Source organism: Bos indicus x Bos taurus, chromosome X (assembly GCF_003369695.1).
Source record: "Bos indicus x Bos taurus breed Angus x Brahman F1 hybrid chromosome X, Bos_hybrid_MaternalHap_v2.0, whole genome shotgun sequence".
Taxonomy (NCBI): domain Eukaryota; kingdom Metazoa; phylum Chordata; class Mammalia; order Artiodactyla; family Bovidae; genus Bos; species Bos indicus x Bos taurus.
In genome coordinates this window covers 89,019,217-89,033,364 of record NC_040105.1, presented here as the reverse complement: position 1 = coordinate 89,033,364, position 14,148 = coordinate 89,019,217, and the positions used below count along the sequence as shown (strand labels likewise).

At 35.2% G+C, this 14,148-nt stretch overlaps 1 protein-coding gene across 4 annotated transcripts in view; it reads right to left on the bottom strand.

Annotated features, from left to right (window-relative positions):
- Positions 1-14,148, bottom strand: part of RBM41 (RNA binding motif protein 41) — a 75,601-nt gene that overhangs the window by 26,812 nt on the left and 34,641 nt on the right. For all 4 annotated transcript variants that reach the window (XM_027533333.1, XM_027533332.1, XM_027533334.1 and 1 more), the window contains one exon: positions 7,780-8,183. In XM_027533333.1, the coding sequence (XP_027389134.1) occupies positions 7,780-8,183 (404 nt within the window). The remainder of the gene's footprint in view (positions 1-7,779; positions 8,184-14,148) is intronic.

Below are 14,148 nucleotides of genomic sequence, written 5' to 3'. Positions count from 1 at the left end.
CTTATCAAAGATCAGTTCACTATATTTGTGAAAGTTTATTTCTGGAGTCTTTATTTTACTCAATTTCTTTTGTTTTCAACCAGCATCAAATTACTTGATTGTAGTTAGTCTTAAAGTTAGGTAACATCAGTCTTTCAACTTTGTCTTCTTCAGTATTGTGTTGAGCATTCTGGATATTTTCTCTTCCCATATAAACTTAGAATTAGTGTGTCTATATCCACATAATAGCTTGCTGGGGATATTTTTTGGGACTGTGTCTTCCAATCTATGAACAGAGGATATGTCTGCATTTATTTATGTCTTTAATTTTTCACCAGGGTTTTATATTTTTCTGCATATAGATCCCACACATATTTTGTTAGATTTGTACCTTAGTATTTCACTATTTTGTGGTGGTATTATAAAGGGTGTTGTGCTTTTTATTTCAATTTTAATGGTTCATTTCTTGGTATACAGGAAAGCAATTGATTTTTCAAATACAAATCTTATATCCTCCAACTTTCACATACTCCTTAGTTCCAGTAATTGTTTCATGTTCTTGTTGATAGATTGGAATTTTCTACAAAGACATACATGTCACCTGTTAACAAAGATAGTTTTATTTTTTCCTTCCCAATCTGTGTGCTTTTTAATTTCCTTTCCTTCTCTTTTTGCACTAGCTAGAATTTCCAATACAGAGATGAAAAGAAATTGAAAGAGGGGACATACTTGTATTGTTTCTGATCAAAGGGGAAAACACCTAGGCTTTCACCATTAAGTATGATGTTAGCTGCGGGGTTTTGTTGATATACTTTACCAAGTTGAAAATGTTCCCCTCTATTCCTAGTTTGCTGAGAGTTTGTGTCATTAATGGGTGTTTGTATTTTGTCAAATGCCTTTTCTACATCAACTGAAATAATATTTTTCTTCTTTAGTCTGTTGGTGTGGTGGATTACATTAATTGGTTTCCAAAAGTTGAATCAGTCTTGGATATCTGGAAGAAATCCCATTTAATAGTGATATATAATTCTTCTGATACATTGTAGGATTCGATTTCCTAATATTTCACTTTTTAATCAAAATATTTTGATTTTCCTAATAGAACAGTCCCTCTTTATCCAGTTTCAATTTTTGTGGTTTCAGTTACAAAGGTCAACTGTGGTCTGAAAATATTAAATGGAAAATTCCAGAAATAAACAATACATAAGTTTTAAACTGTACACTATTCTGAGTAGTACGATGAAATCTTGTACCATCCCACTCTATCCTGCTCTGTCCCACCCAGGACATGAATCATGCCTTTGTTCAGCATATCCACCCTGTATGCCCCATTAAATAGTCATCTTGGTTATCAGATCAACCATCACAGTATTGCAGTGCTTATGTTTAATAAGTTAAACATAAGTTAATAATGGCCACGAAGCTCAAGATTAGTGATGCTGCCAATTTGGATATTCCATAAATTAAAATTTTTCATAGGTAGGTATTGTTGCTCAGTCGCTCAGTCAAGTCTGACTTGTCATGACCTCATGGACTGCAGCACGCCAGGCTTCCCTGTCCTTCACCATCTCCGGGAGTTTGCTCAAACTCATGTCCATTGAGTCAATGATGCCATCCAACCATCTATCTCATTTTCTGTTGCCCCCTTCTCCTCATGCCCTCAATCTTTCCCAGCTTCTGAGTCTTTTCCAGTGTGTCAGTTCTTCACATTAAATGGCCAAAGTATTAGAGCTTCAGCATCAGTCCTTCCAATGAATATTTAGGGTTGATTTCCTTTAGGATTGACTGGTTTGATCTCCTTGCAGTCCAAGGGACTCTCAAGAGTATTCTCTAGCACCACATTTTGAAAGCATCAATTCTTCGGTACTCAGCCATCTTTATGGTCCAACTCTCACATCCATATATAAGAAAAAAACAAAAACAAAACTAAGTTTCAGTACAATCTGTGGTTTCAAGCATCCACTGGGGGTCTTGGAATGTATCTCCCGAAGATAATAGGGGACTACTCTATTTAGGACTTTTGCATCTATGCTCAAGAGAGATATTGGTTCATGGTCCTTCGTTACTGTAATATCTTTATCTGATTTTGGTATTAACCTAAGGCTGGTTTCAAAGTCAGTAAGAAAGTATTTCTTTTGCTTCTATTTTCTGGAAAAGACTGTAGCGAATGGATATTTTCTGCTCTCTTTTAGTGTATCAATTATATCTTTTTATAACTGTTAGTAAAATACCTTAGAGTTTGTAATATAGCTTTAAAACTAAGTCCACTATCACATAATATGATACCACTTGACAGATAGTAGAGATATCCTGTAACAGTTATACACACCAAATAAAATTCCTTCTTTCCATACTTAATTCTATCTTTCCTGCCATCCATTACACTTATTCATATCCTCTAATTACCTATCATGTTGCTATTACTACTTGGAACAGTTATCTTTCAGATCATTTAAAAATAGGAAATTAAAAATTCTATTTCACCTTCATGTATCCTTTCACCTACACTCTTCCTTTCTTTATAGAGATCTTATTTTCTGACATATATAATTTTTCCTTCTCTCTGGAGAACTTTTAAACAGAAATATTTCTTCTAAGGCAGGTCTCCTGGTGACAAGTTCCCTCAGTTTTTCTTTGATAGTCTTTATTTTTCCTCCACTTTTGAATGACTGTTTTTCCTGGATACTGAATTATAGGTAGGTATTTTTCCCTTTCATCACTTTAAATATTTTACTCCAATCTCTTCTTGCTTGCATGATTTCTGAGGAGAAATCCAATGTAATTATTATCTTTATTTCTCTATTGGTAAAAGAGTTTTTCTCTGGTGGTTTCCAAGATTTTCTCTTGGTCTTCAGTTTTCTGTGTTTGAACATAATATGCTTAGGTGTTTTTTGGGGGGGGGGCTATTTATCCTACTTTGTGTTCTTTGCTTGGATCCTGGATCTGTAATACAGTGTCTGTCATTAATTTTAGAAAATTCTCAGTCATTCTTACTTCAAATATTTCTTTTTTTCCCCTTCTGCTCATTTCTTCTTCCACTATTCCAATAATATGCATGATACACCTTTTGAAATTGTCCTTGGATATTCTGTTACATTTTTAAAGTCTCTTTTTTTTCAATCTTTGCATTTCAGTTTGGAAGGTTCCTATTGACATGTCTTCAAGCTACTAACCGGAGAAGGCAATGGCACCCCGCTCCAGTACTCTTGCCTGGAAAAATCCCATGGATGGAGGAGCCTGGAAAGCTGTGGTCCATGGGGTCGCTGAGGGTCAGACACGACTGAGCGACTTCACTTTCACGCATTGGAGAAGGAAATGGCAACCCACTCCAATTGTTCTTGCCTGGAGAATCCCAGGGATGGGGGAGCCTGGTGGGCTGCCGTCTATGGGGTCGCACAGAGTCGGACATGACTGAAGTGACTTAGCAGCAGCAGCAAGCTACTAATTCAATCTTTCCTTGTCTGTATCCAGTCTGCTGATAAGCCTATCAAAGGCATTGTTTTTGTTGTTTTTTTTTTTTGGCTATGCCACATGGTTTACAGAATCTCAGTTCCCTGACCAGGGATTGAACCTGACAATGAAAGCACAGAATCCTAACCACTAGGCCACAGGGAACTCCCAAAGGCATCATTTCTGTTACACTGTTTTTGATTTCTTACATCTCTTTCTAGAGTTTCTATCTGTCTGCTTATATTAGCCATTTGTTCTTGCATGTTGTAAACTATTTCTAGCAGACTCATTAGCACATTAGCTATAGCTATTTTTAAAAAAACCTGTGTCATATCTGAGCTTGGTTCTGATGTTGGTTTTGTCTCTTGAGTCTGTGGTTTATCTTTTGGTAAGCCATATCATTTCTTTTTTGTTGAAAGGAAAAAATCATTTATTTTTTGTTACATTATATGTAACACGGTAGAAACTGAGATAAACAGGCCCTTCATGTGAGGTTTGATGTTAATCTGGCTAGAAGTTGGGCTATGTTTAATGTTTGCTTTAGCTGTAGGTGTCAGAAGTTTTTCAGTTTCCTCTAATATCCTTGTTTTTGTCTCCCTTGTTTTCTTTGAGTTTCCCTAAAACCATTTTAGAGTTTGAGCCTTGCAGGTTCTGCAGCTATAATTCATAGTTATCATACTGAAGACCTGTTGATGTGGTAGTAAGGTGCAGGGTATGGGAAAACATTCTGCATCTTATAATTAAGTCTCAGGCATTTACTGTGCCCATGTATCCAGCCTGTAACCTTCACAAGTATTTCACAGCTTTTATTCTCTTTCTCGTAGATGACACAGTAAGACTAGAGGGGCCTGGAGTTCAGTTATTTCTCTTCTCCCACACTAGAGAAGGCTTTGGTTAAGTTGTTTTACTTTCTAGATAGCTCTTTGTTAGGTAGACGCTCTGGATGTATTTCAAGTTGATTCCTTTTCCTATCAACATGCCAGAAACAGAAGACTTATTCTTGGCTCTTTACATTGAGAACCCAGTGGGGTTCCCGGAGGTAAAAGTCGTGAAAATGTGGGGGCCCCCTTAGACTGTGGCCTCCAGAAGTTTATTACTCAAACACTAATCTATACTCTGTTTCCTGCAATTTGTCAAAGTTACCACTTAAGTGTTCCTACCAATTTATGGCTCAGTGCTTTCTGCTTCTGATAAGCAGATCTGGGAAGTGATTCTTTGTAATTGCCTGTCTCTCCAGATTTCATGGTTGCAGTTTGCTCTCTGACTTCAAATCTTTGATGAATCCAAGAAAAGTCATTGATTTTTTAGTCTGTTCAGCTGTTCTTCCTGTTGTAGTAGTTACTGTAGACAGTAGTGATGATTTCTAAGCAGTTTACATGTTGGCACTGAAACCCAAAGTCTCAAACAAAACATTTTTCATTCAACATTGTTTCATCCATGTTGATACCTGTAGTTGTGTTTCATTCATTTTTTTCTTCCATATCATATTCTATTTTATGAATTCACCATGCTTTATTCATTCTCTTGCTTATGAACATGAGCATCCTTATAACATCTCCTAATGTGCATGTGTAAAAGTTTCCCTAGGATAGATACCAAGAAGTGGGATTACTGACCTACAGTGTTGAGCATCTTTCATTTTACTGAGTATTGCCACAATGTTCTTGAAAGTGGTTATACTCATTTATATTCACCCAGCAGTATATTAAAGAATTCTTACTATTCCATACATTCACCAGTACTTGGCATTGTCAGGCCTTTAAATGTATGCCAAATGTAAAAAAGGTATCAAATGATATTAAATAGTATCTCATTGTAGTTTTATTTTGCATTTCTTTGATTACTAATGAGACTTTATACGTTAACTGGTCATTTGTGTTTTCTCCCCTATGAACTGCCTGTTCATATCTTCTGGCCATTTTTATTGGATTGCTTGTCTCTTTCTTATTGATTTATAGAGAAAGATTTCCTTCAAATATCTCAAAAAGCACAAACCATCAAAAAAATACTGATGATTTAATTATGTCAAAATGAAAGACTTCTGCTTAACAAAAGACATCAGAAACAATGTTAAAAATACAAGCTACTCACCTGGTGCAGCAAAGGTTTGTATCTAGAATTCTAAAATAAAATCTATAGATAATACTAAAACCTAAACAATCAAAATCTATAAATACTATTAAAAACTAAATAAATAATGGGAAAGAAACAGAACAGGCAATTCACAGACGGTTCCTGAAAGGCTAATGAATGTATGAATACATGCATAACTTCATTGGAAATCAGGAACATTGAAATTAAAACCATGAGATACCTTTCGAATATATTAGACTGGCCAAAATAAAAAGTCAAATATTTTAAAGTCTTAGCAAAGATGTGAAAGAGATTTCTTAAACTCTGCTCATGGAGGTGAAAATATATGTATCTTATATTACCATGATTCCACTCTTAGATATATAACCTAGAACAGTGATTCTTAAAACGTCACTCAGACCAGCATCATCATCAGTATCTCTGGGAACATGGAAATGCAAATTTTCAGGTCCTACTCCAGATGTACAGAACAAAAAATTCTAGGGGCAGAACCCAGCAATCTGTGTTTTAACAAGCCTTCCAGAGGATTCTGGTACATGCTAACGTTTGAGAATCACTGCAACAGAGCAATGTTTTTCTGGCCCTTTTGACTGAGATATATAGGAAGAAATGCATTTTATATTCTGGCCCACACACATATCACACACAAAAGCACAATAAACAAAAGCTTCAAAAAAACAATAATTATCCTTAGTAATCTATGGACTGCACTTTGATATTTTCTATTTCTTTAAAAAATTGCTGCTTGTGACCTACTAATAGTAATCTAAAGTTTGAAAAACTGCCCTAGAGAAACTCCTGTACATGTGCAACAGGAGATGTGTACAATAGTATTTGTTGCAGAACTGTCTATAATGGAAAAAAAAGAAAAGAAAAAATCTTCAGGAGAATGGATAAATGAATTATAGTATCTTTCTACAATGGAATACTACATAGTTCTCACATCTTTAGAAATAAATTTTTTTTTAGAAATAAATTTAAAAAACATGTATATTGAGTCAAAAAGCAAGTTGTAGAAGGATAGTTTAAAAATAAATAAAATTACATGTTGTTTATGAATATACAGATTTATAGTAAAAGTATAAAACATGCGTGGGAATGATAAATGGCAAACACAGGATGGTGGTTACCATTGGAAAAGAGAAAGGGGAATGGGAGTAGTGAGGGATACATGAAAGTTTCCAGGTGTCTCTGTAAGGCCTTATTTTTAAAAATCAATCAAATATGGAAATTGTTAAGAATTGATAGGGAATTCCCCGGCAATCCAGTGGTTAGGGTTCCGCACTCTCACTGCCAAGGGCCTGGGTTCAATCCTTGTCAGAGAACTAAGATCCCACAAGTTGTGTGGCGCAGCCAAGGGAAAAAAAAAGGCAAGAATTGGTAAAGAGAGTTGGTTAGGTACAAAGATTCTTGCTATATTATTCTCTATAACTTTTCATAATTAATAATTTTCATTATAAAAAATAAAAATCTAGCTATCCTTGAACATCAAGAATATATTAGAAATGTAATCACTCAAAGGAAACTGCTTAATAATCCTTGACAACACCTTTTTAAAAATTTAGGGACAGCCAGAAGCTAACATTATTTTTCTGGTTTTGTTTTTTAAATTGAACACAAGTATATGCTCCAGGGGCTTGTGTTGTTTTTAGTGACATGATAATGAAATTTTCACTTCTGGATGTAACACATACCATGAATATGACATAATGATCTGACCAACCAAATGAGGATTATTTACAACTTTTCTTAGATATTCGCCAATTCCTCAAGGCTTACAGGCCCTGTGCTTTCACTTTGCTGCTAAGCTACCAGCAATTTAAGTCATATGTCATATGAAAGCCAGGTGAAGCATTCTGAAGAGAAAACTCATGTGGTATAGCAAACCCTACTCACAACCAGGCACATGGCTACTAGATATGGTGGGCCTATGAGTTTTTCTTTAGTTTAGGGTTTCTAGTGGGCATGGATTAGAGTCTGATCAAGATTTCTTTAAAATTCTTGTTTTTTAAATAAAATTCTAAGGATAGCTTATGACGTTAGAAAACCACAATGAACATCATAGGAAATAGGCTACTTTTAGAGTCAGAGCTACTTATATAGCAGAGAATTAATAGTAAAGGTCAAAGAAAAACACAGTCACTGTGCCTATGTCATGATTCTTTGGTATAATCAAAGCTAATACAAAAGTATTACTTTAAGTAGAGGTTAATAAAAATGAAAACAACCCATTTTTTTTCTTGGTTTGGCCTATACCTTGTTTGGCTCCCCTGGATTATATGAAGAAAACATAGGAATTTTTCGGATCTCCTCCTCTGACAAACGATTTCTCTGGATCTCATCTTCTGGGACAAATTCTATTGGCTGCGTCAGCTTCTTAGGCCCAGTCCAACACTGCTCAGGTGAATTATCAATAACTTTTGCCACATGGAGACTGGGACCTTTACCCTGTGCTGCCTGTTTTCCCTTGTCCTGGAGTAATGACGGGTTCTCAGCTGTGCCACTATCTCCCACTGATGTAGCTGAGACCAGTGAGTGGGAAGCAAAGGGTTCACCTCTCATTAGTTGGAACTCTTCAAGACGTTTTTTCATTATCATCTCTTGGTAAAAACTTTCCAGCTTGTTCATGGGATCACCTTTGTTCTTCTTTTGGGGTTCATCTGGATCAAGACAAAGAGATACGGAAGTTCTACAAAGCCTACCAAAACAACCTTTGACAAATTAATAAAAATTAAATCTTGAATCTCAGATAATGAAACTCTGCTGGGACAGGTATTTACAACCTGTGAAAAATGACAATGATATATAGCTGTGTTATTACAGTGCATCTTGGGCAAGCCCGGGACTATGGTGAGGCAAGTGAGGCACCTGGGGTCCAAAATTTGAGGTGCTCACTCTCAGGGTCATGCAAGTACATGCATCTAATTGATAAAGGCATTTGAAAAAATGTAACTAGTATGGCATTATCACACTTCACAAAATTAATAATAATTCCTTACCATTATCTACTACTGAATTCATATTCAAATGGCCCTGATTATCTCAAAGATGTCTTTTTACACTTGGTTCAAGATCTAAACCAGCCATTGGCTGTTGTCTTTAAAGCCTCATTAAAACACACACACACACACACACACAGAGCTTCCCTTCTTTCTCAGCCCTCAAACCTTTTTTCCCCCAATCCCACTTATTCATTAGAGAAGCCACATCATTTGTTCAGAACAAATGAATTTAATTGGTTGTTCCTCATGATATTATTTAACTTGTTCCTCAATCCCCTCTATTTCTTACAAACTGGTAGTCAAATCTAGAGCTATGCTACCATGTGGCCACTAGCCACATGAGTCTATTTAAATTGATTTTGTAAATGTTAGTTCCTCTGTTAAACTACGAATATCAAATGTTCAAAAAGCACATGTGGCTACTAGATATCATTCTGGGCAGAATAAAGACCATTTACATTATTGTGAAAAGTTGTATTGGATATTGCTGGTCTAGATTTGAGTTCAATATTTTTAGGCAAGAATCCTCCATATATTATATAGATGTGTATTTCCTATTACATCATATCGTTAGGCACATAATGTTCAGTGGTCCCATTTCTAGTGATGTTAAAATTGATCAGTAGATTCAGGTGCTTTTGGTCTGATCCTTCCATTATTAAGTTTTCCCATTTGCTTTTTAACTAAGGGGTTTGCATCCATTGATGACCATTGCTTAAATCCATTAATTTATTCAGAGTTGTAAAGAGGGGCTCCCCTAATTCTATTATTTATTTTGTACTTATTATTTCTATTATTTCTTCTGTATTAATTATTTGGAATCCTATAATGGACTTACCATCATCAACTATTTGGTTTCGCTACATAAGTTCATATAGGAAAAGTAGGACAAATGCTTGATTTGTTTCCCATTATTTTTCAACTATAAGAGTTTAATGAGTTGGTACTTTAAAAGTGTCCAATGGTGACCAATGATTATTTTTAGTATAATTGTGAGACATGTATTTTCATATATTTCATGTGTTTCAATTAAATGTAGTCATTCTTTTTAGTGATCAAGTCATTCCACTTAGGATCAGTGCATGTGTGCAAGGTTGCTTCAGATGTGTCCAACTCTTTACAACTCTATAGAATGTAGCCTGCTAGGCTCCTCTGTCCACGGGGATTCTCCAGGCAAGAATACTGGAGTGGGTTGCCATGCCCTCCTTCAGGGAATCTTCCCCACCCAGGGATTGAACCCATGTCTCCTGAGGATCTTGCACTGCAGGCAGATTCTTTATCACTGAGCTACCGGGGAAGCCCTAGGATCAGTGAAAGTCCCTTAAAATTGGCTCCTGTACTGCTTTCTAGCTTTCTGGCATAGCAAGATATCTTAAGTTCATCTTACATATTTCCTGACTCAAAACTGAAATATTTCTCTAAGGATCACTGGCTCCTGTTAATGTGAAATAGTATTTAGAAACAACAATATGTTGCTAAATCTGTTCATAAATGTTGAGTTGTTGTTGCTTCTAGGCCTTTTTCAGTGAACAAAAGTAGGAAAATTTTTATGAAAAATAAACCATAAATTTATACTGGTATTTCCACTTCAAATTAAGATTACAAGATTATTACTCAAGTCCATGATTTTTGACTTGTATCTCTCTCACATGTGCTTAGGATACTGGCTCCTAATGATATTAACAAAATTATTTATTAGCTTTTTCCTACAATATATAGAATTTTTAAATGTCAATAAACAATACTAACATGATTATCAACAATAAAACTACTGAATACAGTTTTAAAATTCTTTGTAGTTACTTTTGTCTTTTAAATTATATCCCATTAGGAATATGCAAATATTATTTTAAATCATTTTCTCTGTATGGTTATGATACCAACTTTATTCATAGTTAGGCTAATTTGCTTCAGGCTGTTTATAAATTTTAGGGATTTATTTTTCCCTTTTGATTAATTTTTAAAATTATGCAAAACATTTACATGGGTCTAAAATGAAAACGAGGGCTTCCCTCATAGCTCAGTTGGTAAAGAATCTGCCTGCAATGCAGGGGACCCCGGTTTGATTCCTGGGTTGGGAAGAATTGCTGGAGAAGGGATAGGCTACCCACTCTAGTATTCTTGGGCTTGCCTTGTGGCTTAGGTGGTAAAGAATTCACCTGCAATGCGGGAGCCTGGGGTTCAGTCCCTAAGTTGGGCAGATCCCCTGGAGAAGGGAAAGACTACCCACTCCAATATTCTGGCCTGGAGAATTCCATGGACTGAATAGTCCACGGGGTCACAAAGAGTCAGACATGACTGAGCAACTTTCACTTCACTAAAGTGAAAACTGTATTATACAGTACCTTCAAAGAAGTCTCGCTTTCCATCTCTGTAAACTTCATCCCACTCCTTTCCTTCTCCATAAATAATAATTTTACTAGTTTTGGTTTTATGGTTCCATTGTTTCTTTTTTGAAATATAATAAATAGGCACAAACACATAACACATGCACACACACACGTATGTGTGTTTATGTTTTTTTTTAGTTGGTCAGTTATGTCCAACCAACTCTTTTGCGACCCCACAGACTGTAGCCCACCAGGCTCCTCTGTCCATGGGATTTCCCAAGTAAGAATACTGGAGTAGGTTGCTATTTCCTTCATATATATATATATATATATATATATATATATATATATACACAAAATTCAGTATATCCCTTTCTCCTATATAAAAGGTAACTTACTATAAACACTGTTCTACAACTTACTTCTTTGCACTTAACAATATAACCTGGCAATAATTCCATGTTAATGTATAGAGCTCTTCCCTTTCCTTCTTATATTTGCAAAGTACTTCACTGTGTGGATGTACAAGAGTTTATTCAACTACTCCCCTAATGATGCACCCTGGTGTTGTTTCCAGTCTTTACTGCTACTGTGAATAATGCCCTGACAAACAGCCTGTGCATACAGGATTTTGTATTTTCTCAGTATATCTTTAAAATTGACTCTAAGAACCGGCACTGCTGAGATAAAGGGTAAATGTATAACAAATTTTTCTCTATGTATTTCTAAATTTCACTCTGTAAGAACTGTATTATTCTGTATTTCCACCAGCAAGGTATAAGAATAGTTATGAAAGGATTTCTTAAGACCTAAAAAGCAGTAACTATTAAGGAATATATTGACAAATTCAACTACATTAAAATTAAAAGCTTCTGTTCATCAAAAATATCCTAAAGAAAAAACTCACAGAATGGGAAAAGATATTTGTTGTTCAAATAATTGATAAAGAAGAGAATCACTAGGAAAATGGGCAAAAGACAGAAAAAGGTGCCTTGCAAAAGAGGAAATACATTTGCTAATAAATACAAGGAAAGTGCTCAGTATCAGAATTCAGGGAAATACTAATTAAGAAGGAAATACCATATTGGCAAAAAATAAAAAAGAATACCAATACCACATGTCAGTGGCAGTTTTACAGATTGCAGATTACACAATCAGTGCAACAGAAAACAGGGGAAATATGGAGAAAAATCAATGAAACCAAAAGCTGGTTCTTTGTAAAGATTAACAAAATGGCAAATTCTTAGCTAGACAAACCAAGAAAATAAGGAAGACAAAAATGACTAAAGTCAAGAATTAAAAGGGAGGCATCATTACTGATCCTATACCAATATAAACAATTAAAAGGGAAAATTATATATAACTTTAGGCCAACAAATGAGAAAGCTTAGATGAGTGAACAAATTCCTAGGAAGATATGAATTACCAAAGCAGTCTTAAGAAGAAAAAGTATAGTTGAAAACCTTATAATAAGAGAGCTTGAATTAGTGGTCAACAAACTGCTCACAAAGAAAAGTCCAGATTCAGATGGTTTCACTGGTGAATTCTACCAAATATTTAAGAAATAATATCAATCCTGTACACTTTCAGAAAATAAAGGAGGAGGTAATATTTTCCGACTTATCTATTATGTCATTATTACACTGAAACCAAAGTTTAAAAAGATACCACAAGCAAAGAAAAATCACAGGCCAATATCTCTCATGAAAATAGACAAAAAATATCCTCAATAAAATATTAGCAAGCCTAATCCAGCAACATATAAAAATGATTATTATGATATACTTGTAAGTGGGTTTATCCCAGGAATGAAAGATTGTTTTAACATATAAAGAGCAGTAATAAAATGTCATATTAATAGACTAAAACTTTAAACCACATACTCACTACAGTAGATGCAGAAAAAGCAGCAAACGAAATCTAACACCCATTCAAGATTTTCAAAAAACTCTCAAATAACTAGGAATAGAAGGGAACCTCTTCAACCTGCATGGGGTAGGCACCAAAGATGTCTGCACCCTGTGATCTTTGAAAATGTTGCATGGTAAAAGGGACTCTGCAGATGTGATTGTCACTGATTATGGAGGTGGGCCCAATGTAATTATAAGGGTCCTTACAAGAAGGAGGAAGAAGGGTCAGAAACAGTAGAAATGTAGGATGGAAGTAGAGGTAAGAGTAATGTGAGGAAGGGGCCATGAACCAAGAAATGCAGGTGGATTCCAGAAGCTGAAAAAGGCTCCCCTAGAGAACCCCAGAAGGAATACAGCCCTGTGAACATCTTGATTTTAGGACTTTTGACCTCTACAACTGTAAGAGAAAAATTCTGTGTTGCTTTAAGCTGTTAAATTTATGGTAATTAGTTACAGCATCCATAAGAAAGTAATACATTTCTAAAGGCATGCGCAAAAAATTTAGAGGTAAGATCATAGTTAATGGTTAAAAACTGAATGTTTTCCCCCTAAGACTGGGAACAAGGCAAGGATGTCTGCTCTCACTATTGCTGAAATAAATTATAGAAAATCAAAATAAAGGAAGATACCTTCCATATTCATGGATTAGAATATTCAATATTATTAAAATGGAAATTTCCCCAAAATTGAATTACAGATTCAGTACATCCTTATAAAAATTCCATCAGGCCTTTTTTTTTTTTTTTGTAGAAAAATTGACAAGCTGCTTCTAAATTTACATGGAAATATAAAGGACCTAGAATAACCAAAACAATTTTGAGAAAGAGAAACAAAATTGGAGGAATTATACCATCTGATTTTGAAACTTACTATAAAGGTAAGGAGGTTCAGAGTGTAAGGATAGGCATATATATTGGCATATAGATCAAGGAAACCAAACTGAGTGTCCAGAAATAAACTTATATTTTTGATCAACTGATTTTTCTACAAAAAAATCTTCCTTGGTGGCTCAGTCAGTAAATAATCTGCTTGCACTGCAGGAGACCCAGGTTCAATCCCTGGATCAGGAAGATACCCTGGAGAAGGAAATAGCAACTCACTCCAGTGTTCTTGTCTGGGAAATCCCATGGACAGAGGAGCCTGGTGGCTATAGTCCACGGGGTTGCAAGAGTTGGACATGACTTAGTGACTACACAACCATCACCATTTTTCTGCAAAAGTGCAGGGACAATTCAATGGGGACATAATAATCTTTACAATAAACAATGCTGGGACAACTGGATATTCAAACACAAAATATGAACTTCAATCCTTTACTTAACACAGAAAAATGAACTTAAAATAGATAATAAATGTAACTATAAAGGCTAAAACTTAAATATT